The sequence below is a fragment of the Phoenix dactylifera genome, chromosome 2 (genome assembly GCF_009389715.1).
Source record: "Phoenix dactylifera cultivar Barhee BC4 chromosome 2, palm_55x_up_171113_PBpolish2nd_filt_p, whole genome shotgun sequence".
Classification (NCBI taxonomy): domain Eukaryota; kingdom Viridiplantae; phylum Streptophyta; class Magnoliopsida; order Arecales; family Arecaceae; genus Phoenix; species Phoenix dactylifera.
Window position 1 is genome coordinate 10,788,660 of NC_052393.1, and position 10,322 is coordinate 10,798,981.

General features: G+C 42.4%; 2 protein-coding genes across 2 annotated transcripts; one reads left to right on the forward strand and one right to left on the reverse strand.

Annotated features, from left to right (window-relative positions):
- The first annotated feature begins 738 nt into the window (after positions 1-738).
- LOC103723262 (plasmodesmata-located protein 8) lies at positions 739-3,788 on the forward strand. Its single transcript, XM_008814139.4, has 3 exons — positions 739-1,542; positions 3,348-3,449; positions 3,532-3,788. Exons 1-3 carry the CDS (start codon positions 813-815, stop codon positions 3,534-3,536), a joined length of 837 nt encoding a protein of 278 aa, XP_008812361.2. The 5' UTR covers positions 739-812; the 3' UTR covers positions 3,537-3,788.
- Positions 3,789-7,249: 3,461 nt separating this feature from the next.
- Positions 7,250-9,215, reverse strand: LOC103712206 (pectinesterase-like). The gene is made up of 2 exons (XM_008798669.4): positions 8,295-9,215; positions 7,250-8,202 (listed from the first exon to the last, which is right to left on the reverse strand). The coding sequence occupies exons 1-2, from the start codon at positions 9,199-9,201 to the stop codon at positions 7,514-7,516; spliced, it is 1,596 nt and encodes a 531-aa protein (XP_008796891.3). The 5' UTR covers positions 9,202-9,215; the 3' UTR covers positions 7,250-7,513.
- Positions 9,216-10,322: the final 1,107 nt, after the last annotated feature.

A 10,322-nucleotide genomic window follows, 5' to 3' on the forward strand; every position in this document is an offset into this window, starting at 1 on the left:
ATTTGGGGTGTGACAATACTGGTATACAATGGGTATAAATCTTAGACCTTATCTCTTTGTTTGTTTAAATGCTAACAAGGGACAAGAAATACTATTTGATTGTTACTTGAAAGGGGATGAAAAGTAAATTTACATAAAATTGGAATAGCTTGCCTTTCAAGTCCCTATTATTTTACATTATAATAATATTATATAGTATATTATAGATTAGAATAATATCATAATATTATACTGTTCATAATATTATGATATAATAAGATTATAATAACATGACAATAATATGATACAATATCATATTATATTATTAGAAGCATATATTAGTCATTAATTTATCTAATAAAAGATGGAACAAGAGTGGGGTTGAAATCAAGTTATGCGATACATGTTTAAGCTTGTATCATGAGATTTTAGGCATAAATAGTACTCCTTATAAATATAATCACTAGAGTTTAACCAGATAGTTGTATTTGCCACTTGTTACATAGATGAACAGGGATAATCTACCCTTACCCCAAATCCAAATGAGAAACGAATAAAAGACACCGGAAGAACTTGCAATTATTACCTCCAACAAACCAAACTCAAGTAGCACCAAAAGGGAACACGAATCCTTTTCCTTTCAGCCGGTGGCCCATGGATAACGACATGGAATCGTAGGAAAAGCACTCCCCACCCCCCGGCCATTAAACAAAATACCAATCCCGCCCCATACAAAAGCAAAAGCACTCCCTTCTTTTCTGATAAAGCCATAGCACTCCTAATACTTCAATGAAGCTCTGCAAAACAAAACAAGTATAGTCAGGCTCACAAGCATGTCCTTCAAGAAACTTCACAAACCCTTCCCCTCCTTCCTCTTTTGTTTCTTTGTCTTCTTACATCCCATCCATCGAGCCAAGGCCGCCAACTTCATCTACTCCAGTTGCTCCCCATCCAAGTTCCAGCCGGGCACCCCCTCCCAAACCAACCTCATCTCCCTCCTCACCTCCGTCGCCGCCGCCGCCTCCCAGGCCACCTACAACAGCTTTGCGACAGGCAACGACTCCGCGTCACCTCCCGGCGCAGCCGTTTACGGCCTCTACCAGTGCCGCAACGACTTGAGGGCCGATGACTGCTCGGCGTGCGTGCAGAGCGCCGTAGGCCAGCTCAACCTGGTCTGCCCGGACTCCTACGCCGCCTCGCTGCAGCTCGACGGCTGCTTGGTGCGGTACAGCAACGAGAACTTCCTCGGGCGGGCTGACACGAGCCTGGTGTACCGGAAGTGCAGCTCGAGTACGAGCAACGAGGAGCAATTCTTCCGGCGGAGGGATGACGTGCTCGCCGACCTCCAAACTGGGGTGGGGTTTCGAGTTAGCAGCTCCGGGACGGTGCAGGGCTACGCTCAGTGCATCGGGGATCTGAACTCAGCCGACTGCACTTCATGCTTGGCTCAGGCCGTTGGGCAGCTGAAGAATTCCTGCGGGTCGGCGATGGCCGCGGACGTTTACTTGGCACAGTGCTATGCTAGGTATTGGGCCTCCGGGCACTACTTCCGATCTACAACAGGTAAGGTTTGAACTTTGAAGCCATGCGCTGTTGTGCTGCTCTTATGCTTCGTGTTTGTTAAATTTTGTTGTTGAGTGAGTGGAAGGGACAACCCTTTGGGTGTTGTTAAAAGTTTGGAGTGCCTTAACGGATCCAGGATGAACTTCGATAAACGTTTAAATTTTGCGAAGGATTAGATTGCACAAGGAACATAGAACACCAATTCCTGCCTTAGCTCTGCCTTTGATACAAGAGGGTTGTCATGGGTTCCACTTGAAATAGGACACTGGCGACTAAGTTTCTTAAGGAATTTCTGGTCCTTGAGTGAATCCACTATCTTTAGGGCATTTTTGGTTAGGAAGAGTTATGCTCCCTGAACTAGAAATGAGAATAAGTGACTTCCGTTTCAATTGCTTGATTGGAGGACTCACATTCTATTTCAATTCTATAAAAGCAGAAATGCCCCAATCTCCCAAAATCTAATTCCAACTCTCCCCTAGCTAATCTCATTCTGATTTCGGTTTCGGTTTCAGTCGCGAACTAAATACATGAGAAATATAGCCATTCCAATTCTCATTTCAATCTATTCCAATTTTTAAGCAAAAAGTGGGAATCGTGAAATAAGATTTTAAACCTTATGCAATAGGATCATTCTAGTTTTTTCGTCAAATTGAATTTGTTGTTATCCTATCGCATCATGACACATGAATGGGTGTGTTCGCTTCGTACTGTCCCATCGAGCATACCACAAAATTTATTTTCCGGCTGGCTTGCTAAAGAAGTTGTAAGACAAACCTAATGGCAAGAGGTGATATTTTAAACCATGATATGAAGTTTTTTTTTCTCTAAATAAGTGTGTCGTAGAACAATCTTATCATCCTTGAAACTACATTATAGTTGCATTACATCCTACTTTTGCAATCACTTGCAAACATTTTTTTTCTGGTTAGAAAACTTAGGAAAAGCCTCACGATCTTTAAAATTTGTTAAAATTGTTATTTGATCGTTCCAATGAAATGCGTAAATTGATGTCTAAATTTAAAAATAAATTAATGGAGGGCCTGATCAGAATCTTCCGGAAAAGGAGATTCAGCCACTGATTTACTTGTATGCTCACTCCAGAACATCGTCTCTTAGATTTAATTATTTAATTGTCACCACAAGATATTGAATTCAATCTTAGTCCTACTAAAGCCACAGTGCTGATCATTTTTATATCAGGATAACTTATATATTGTTAAAAGGAGACCACTAAATTGCCCTTTAGATTATATAACCAAAATGAGCCGCCCACATCATTACCTCAAGTGCTCCCACTTCTAGCTGCAAATTAAAACGAGCACCATAAACTGATTTCCTGGTGCTGCCCATGAATCGATTAAGTACCGATCGACCATTAAAACACTCTCCGTACGCACTTGCTGATATCACTCTGCAGTGTATTCTAAACAAAGAGTTTCCTTTTTTTAATTCGTCCAAATTGGTGATGTCTTGCTCATGCATATCATCCATTGGGAAGAAATGCCGGTAGAGACACCAATTCCGGCGATGGATCAGAGGACATCTATTGAAGGATTACTATGAAAACCGTGCAGGCGCGTGTTTAGTTCCACATTGATTACTCGCTGGATAGATATTGGGTACTTATACATGATCAAAAAAATCTAAATAATATCTTTCGGCCAACCATTTTGGATGAGATTCTGGATTGCAATTACTTCCTTACAAAATTACCTGTTCATGTAGTTGGTGGATGGCTATATATGGAAGCGCCTCGTGGGCATCTTGTTCATGCTAACTGCCATTGCTTTTTTTTGGTTGGATAGCATACCCTGGCGATGAGATTGGAAAAACTGTAGCAATAATCGTGGGCATCTTGGCAGGAGTGGCCCTCTTCGTGGTCTTCCTTTCGTTTCTCAGAAAAGCATGCAAGTTCCCTCACCTCCCTTCCCCTATTTTTATTCCTTGAATTTCAGTGCCTAACTAGAATATGTGCTTTCTTGCGTGCAGGCTAGCCACCAGAGTAGATCCTTCTCCAAAGAGACGGGTGGGTTTGGGGGCCTGAATTTTGGCTGCGGAGCCTCTCCTCAAGTAATGGCAAAGGACTGCATTCCGAATAGCTACAAGCAGCTTCCCTCATCCTTTTCATTTTGTTCAATAACGAAAGAGTCCATTTTCCATTACTCTCGCATTAACAAATGATCTTTCCAAAAAAAAGAAACAGTCTTTTTTTAAAATAAAATTTTCCTGGACAGCAATTTGTTTTTCCTGTCTTTGATGATAAATAAGATGCAAGAAAACCACCTAGCCACACGCCCCCAGTCTTATTCTTAACAATAGTCCAAGACTTAAGCTAAACGCATAGTGTCTTTATGGACTATTGTCCGTAGAAAATTTGCTCTCCAGCCTCTACCGTGGGCCACATTTACATAAAAACATAAAAAGCGAAGTCATTCACATAAAAACATAGAGAGAAGTTTAGGAAGCTTTTCCTCACATAGCTCCGAGAGAATTCCCAATGGTATTTGTTGCTGTAAAAAATCTGACCTAATGGAGTTGGTGCTGATGACAGTGATTGAACGGCTTGGATAAGGTTGGCATGTAGTATAAGATCCTCTGATTTCTAAATTAGAGGCTGTTGGAACGGGTCTAGCATAGGACCCTCTGATTCATAAATTAGGCAGATCTTTAGTAAAACAAAGTTTTAAGGAAGAAAGGAGAGTTGAAGAATACCAGCTACGAGCTATGAGCGAGGTAAATGATTTGATACCTAGGATCCCCTGACTTAGTTTGTATAAAGAGGAGGTCGAGAGTCCATTGGGATCTGACCACAAGATCCTCGAACAAATTGTTACATCTTTCCTAATTTGCTGCCCCAAGATTGCAACCGGTCATAATCATCCATGCTATTCTCTTGGAGGTCTGCCCTGTTGTTAATTGCAAGCACTATATATCGCTCAGCCATTTATCGACTAAGCTGACAATTACAATTTTTGTGGGCATTAAATTCGGACCATATAAATATTGCAATAGGAATCTTATCCTTGGCTCAAGGGACTCCTTGTAGAGCACATGTGAAACTCTGCTTATTTAGAAAGCCAGCATTAGCTAAACATTAATCACAGAATACCGGAATATCTGTTTTCTTATAACACTTGAAAAATAATAGTTAACCAATTTATAGAATATTGATTAAGCAGAGGATTTTTCTTTTTCTGGATGTAAGGGAGGCAAAGTCACTCGCGTTATTAAAAAAAGAAGAAACTATTGTATGCAAACCAAGCAAGTTGCCAATAATGATGTTAGTAGTATAGCAGTATAGCTTCCCAAATTGACATAATTCAATGGTGGTCTGTCACTGTTAAGTGTTAATAGACAAAGTTCACACTTATTGATTAGCTAATACTCCGCGTACACTTTACGCACCTCCCAGTACATTTCAGACTGGAATTCCAATCACATGTTTGACATATATTTACTCCGATTAACTTATAAGCAAATCCCACTAGCATCCAGCGCCAGGCACCAATACTGAGATGCATTCTTGTTACTTTGAAATTACTGACAAGAACAAAGTTTGATACAAAATGTCCGCTTGTATAGCATGTACATGACGTTTAGAAAGTGCTATGTGGGTTAAGAACGGAACCTAATCCAAACCCAACGCAATTTACCGTGTCCAGACCTCCATCTCGTATGCAACATAACACACATTAGGATTGGCATCATACGCAAGGTGGTGTCATGAATGCTTCTCACGCGGCCCAGGCAAGTGTGCAACTATTTTCGAACCTGTTGCGGGAACGGCTCTTTGGCCGGAGCTTTGTGCAACGGGCCATTTCTGGTCCCCCATTGTTCACGGTTTTGCCGGCGCCTCGAGAGAAAAGAGCTTTGCCTCTCAATTAAGGTACAGAACCTTTTCGCTACTAGCCGATGTGGGACTAAATTCGGCGCCCTCCAACAGAACCATTTTCAGATTTATCACAAATTTAATTTCTTGGTGGGCATCTGTGTACCGCAATAGATTGCATCATCACTACGATGGCACACATCCGCCTATATCAATCATTTTTTTCGCCCCACAAAGCTTGATCAACAAACGGCCATTATTCCCAGAAGACAGCATAATTTGCTAAAACAAAATTGAAATCCCAAAAGAGGTTATTTTGTAACCTTGACTTTCAGTGGAAGAAGCAGCAACAAATCATTGAGCATAATTTGAACTTTTACACGCCTACAAAGTTTAGATTTTTTTTTTTTGAAACAAAGAGCAATACTCACAACTTTAATTATGTCGAGGTCCTTTTCGCTTCATACAATTCGACATTTGGGATTGGATGGATCTCAAAAGTCTCCAAACTGAAGAGGATCCGTTCTCTAACTCTCATGCAATAAAGACAAGCGTCTATATATACTTTTTCTATACCATATTAGTTTCTCGTTAAGTCTACTCGCTTTAAACGTTTTTACATATGATTTTTGTTTTCTTCTCAGCTTCTTAAATCTTCTCCGTTAGCATGCTAACATATTTTCCTGCACTTTTTTTTCTTCATTTTGCTTATACATGCTCATTTTTTCATGGTACGATAAGCTTTGATCAGGTTTTACTCTCTTTAAATCTAAAAAAAATAATTAGTAAATAAATTTCTTGCTTCTCCTGTCCAAGATGATTTCCTTTCAATATCCTCATGCAAGGAGAACCAGACGAGTATGCTTAGAGAGAGATCAGCTCCGTAAAATTTTTTTCTTTTTCGGGAGATTTCCATTGAGCGAAATCACCTGTCACATATTAACAGACTTGTTTAGTAATTGGGTCCGTGCGGTATGCGCGCCTTGATGGGTATCTTCGCTTGAAAAGCTGGCTTATCAAACCCGGCTCTTGTCACGATACAGCGAACGCCAAGAAAGCGCGCACTGGATCCGACTGGGAGCGGATCCGCCGAGCGAGGCGCGCATTAAATTCTCCCGGTCCAATCCCTAGAACCGGACACTCTATCTCTCAAATCCCCTCTGAAAACTTAATTAATAAACAAAAAGCCAATGCATTCAATCCATGCGCCACTTTAGCGATCTCCTCGAACTTGCGGCTGCTGAGTGCTGACTTTGACGCCAATGGATTCTAAGATCCAGACTTACGGATCGGAGCACCCTTTTTTTTTTTTTTTAAAAAAAAAGAAGGGGTCAAAGTAAAGCGATAGTCTAAACTAATAAGTATGAAGTATGAACCAGCCGAGCCCCCATCTGAAAAAAATAAAATATTCTCAGTATTTAAAAAAAAAACTATATTCAAGTTTTTGTATTTTCGTTAAAATATTTATTCAGACCAATTATCAAAAAATATATAGATACATCAATTATCAAAGTTTCTTACTAATCCAACTGCTACTAAATAATTATATAATATATTATACTATTCCAAGAGAGTAAACCATATCTATCCTCTCCTCTATTTAAAGGTTAATATTATCTAACATTTTTTTTCAATAAAACAAATGTAAAGTGCTTAAGCGTATATTTGCATCAAGTATATTATATGCTGCAAAACTAGTTTGAAAACAAGAAAAAGAAAACATATCTCACACATTGTGCCAATTATAAGCTTGTAGATTTTAAGACCCAGACTTAGAAATCAGAGCACCCATTTGAAAAAAAAGAAATGAGGTAAAACTACAGCAATAATCTAAACTATTAATTATTTACCTCGTCTAATACTATATTTGCAAATGTGTAAGCTGTCTAGAAGCCTGAGTGGCGCCATACCATTTAGTATTATGAATGTCGATTTAGTACAATAAAAACGGTAGAACTTGTGGATACATGGCACGCCCACCCAAATAAATAGAGTAAACGCTCCCAACTTTTTAGATCAATTGAGTAAAACTATAAATGGTGAGAGGAGAAGGTCTCCTTTCACTAATCTCCAGTTCAACGCTGCCAACTTTCCTAGTTATAAACTAATAGGTAACAATGACAATGACCAGACGTGTTGACATCAAAGAACTGCATTAAACGGCACGCCGGTGGACGGTATCCACGTCCTGCCGGCGATGAACCGCCCCACACTGAACTGCCTGACCAACGACGGCCGCTTGATCACGTGGTAGCCCGGCCACGTCACTCGCCGTGACAGCGCCGACCCCGGCCCAGTGTTCCCAAACTCGGCGTAGTACAGTGTATTCAGTGCAAAATTACCGTTGAACGGCAGCCACCCGGCTGGATCGATGATGGCATCCATGGAGCTCCGGAGGTACACTGTCCTCGAGTATTGCTGCCATGGCCGGCCAAGGTATGAACGGACCGTTCCGCGCACCGGCAAGAGTTCGGCCGCCGGGAGGATGGCGGAGGAGTGGATCACGATGCCGGTGTTCTGGTTCGGGTCGGTCCGGCCCTGTGCGGTGATCACGTTTGACTCGCCCGGCCGGGGCCTCCTGGCGAAAATGTTGCAGTTCTGGAGCACCACCGCCCCGTTGCCGAAGATGAAGTCGACGGTGCCGTAGATGTCGCATTCTCGGTAGAATTGCCTCTGAGTGAAGACACAGAGAGTGTCTTGGTATCCTTCGAAGCTGCATCGATAAAAAATGGATCGATCGGATCCTGATAGCAGTGCCACTGCTTGAGATCCTGGACCGAATGTGTTGCGAAATGTGATGTCGCTAGCTATAAATCCATCGCCAAACACACCTACGTACGTACATATTATGCAATGGTTAGTCATCTACACCACTGAAGCTACTGCTAAAGCTTAGGGAGAGAACAAAAGGTTTAAATCGTACTGAAAGTTGGGGAGCTAAAGGTGGTGGAGCCTGTAGCCACGCTCCGACTACCGGTAATTATTGTCTTCCCCTTGCCATCGCCGACCATGGTGAGATCACTCAGACTGCTTACTACCTGTAAGTGCTCAACATACACTCCGGCTTTCACTCGAATCACGATCTTGCCGCTCTGTGTGCGAGACCGTAATGCCGCGGCGGCGTCAAGAGCCGCTTGGATAGTCCGGAAGTTCCCGGAGCCGTCTTTTGCCACGATGAAATTGGGCCGAGCTGAAAGTTGTAATAGCTTCCTGTTGGCGACCGACGTGAAGCTTGGGACGTCGACAGCGGCGGTGGTGTTGGTGGTGCCGTTGGGCTGGTTGATGGCGAGGCAGTTGCTGATGAGGTCGGAGATGTTGTAGTGCATGACTGGGTGGATGATCTCTGCGGAGGCGCCAAGGTCAGCGAAGCCCTTGCGGCAGGTCTCGAGGTTGGTGAGGCTGGCACTGAGCCAGGTCTGGAAGTCGAGGGCGGTGAAGGTGGGCTTTTGGGGGTGGAGGGTGCGGTTGAGCTGGAGGACGGTGTTGCCGAAGAGCTTCCAGCAATCGAACCAGGCCTTGCTCTCGGGCGCGGTGCGGCACCGACGTCCAAGGCGGCCGAGGTGGCCCTCAGCGCGGGCGGTGAGGTCGTAGGTGAGTTGGAGGTGGAGCTTGTAGAATTGGTGTTCGTCCTTGGGTTGTTCAGGGGACTTGGAGTGAGCGAGATAGTAGCGGCAGGCGTGTGGGTGGGGAGTGCTGCGACACCACCATTCTATGGGTTTGGAGTCGGGGAAGGAGAGGGAGAGAGATGGGAGAGAGGAAATGAGAGTGAGGAATAGTAGGAATGATAAGATGAGATGCATGGTTGATGATGAGGGAGTAGGACGAGGCATGCGAGTAAGGAGAGGGTAGAGGCTTGGGCTGTGCGGGCTTTATAACGTTGTCTGTCTTTACCTTGCGTGGGCAAGGATCGCCGAGAAGATGATCAATTTGATTTGATTATTATGCAGTGGAATGTTGTAGGCATGGGTGCAATAGGGACTGGTCAACATGCACCTAAATGGGACGAGATGGATCGACTATGAAATGCTTAGGAAGGGGTCCAAGGATTTTAGGATATATTTAGTTTGAAAAAGTCGGACTCTAAAATAAAAATAAGAGTAATTGACTCTCATTCCAACTGTTTCGTTAAGAGGAGTCCCATTCAGATTCCAAAAAGAATGGCAATGTCTCAATCCTCCTAAACCCAATCTCTATTCTCTTCTAGTATTCAAATTTTATTCCGATTTTGATTCCGACCATAAATCAAATATGCTGGGGACATGGCTATCCGATTCTCATTCTAATCTATTTCGATTCCGATCGCGCATCAAACATGCCCTTAAGCTCGATCAAGTTGACATTTATATAAAATTTTGGAATAGCATGTTGATCTAATCCAACTCGAATATGAAAGCTAAAAGTCTATATATCATTCCTTATATTTGGTGAGGTGAGAGATGTTAGTGAATCATAATATAGTGCATCATATATTTTGAGATTCATGTCGTATTTTCATATTCATGTTCAATAAATAATCATTTCAACGTACGCATGTGCCAGCACTTGTATTACATCATTTGTCACATACAAATCTTAAGATGCACAATACATCTAAGTTCTTCTAGATAGGGCGCCAGAATCAACACAAACAAATCAAAATAAACATAGGCACTCCTAGAGAAATTACACCCTACACCATGTGGTCATGTGTCACACCAATTACTTCGTCTCGTTTTCTATGAACTCTATTCATCGTACGCTTGCACAACCACGCTATCTTGGTGTATGTGGTGCAAGAAATAATTTTGACACTTAAATTGGAACCAACTTTTTTGGTTAATGGTAGTTAACTTAGATCGGAAGCTTCCATCAAAATATTTGAGATATATCTTGCACATATAGATGGCTTTGTTCCTAACCCTCTCCGGTCTTCTTCCTTGCAGGATATGCGGCCCTTATAATATGCGGACGA

Excerpts from the sequence above, each read along its gene's own strand:
- LOC103712206 (XM_008798669.4), bottom strand. The coding sequence starts at position 9,201 with ATGCCTCGTCCTACTCCCTCATCATCAACCATGCATCTCATCTTATCA. Across the intron at positions 8,203-8,294 it reads CTTTAGCTCCCCAACTTTCA|GTGTGTTTGGCGATGGATTT; the intron begins GTACGATTTAAA and ends GTACGTACGTAG.
- LOC103723262 (XM_008814139.4), top strand. The coding sequence starts at position 813 with ATGTCCTTCAAGAAACTTCACAAACCCTTCCCCTCCTTCCTCTTTTGT. Across the intron at positions 1,543-3,347 it reads CTACTTCCGATCTACAACAG|CATACCCTGGCGATGAGATT; the intron begins GTAAGGTTTGAA and ends TTGGTTGGATAG.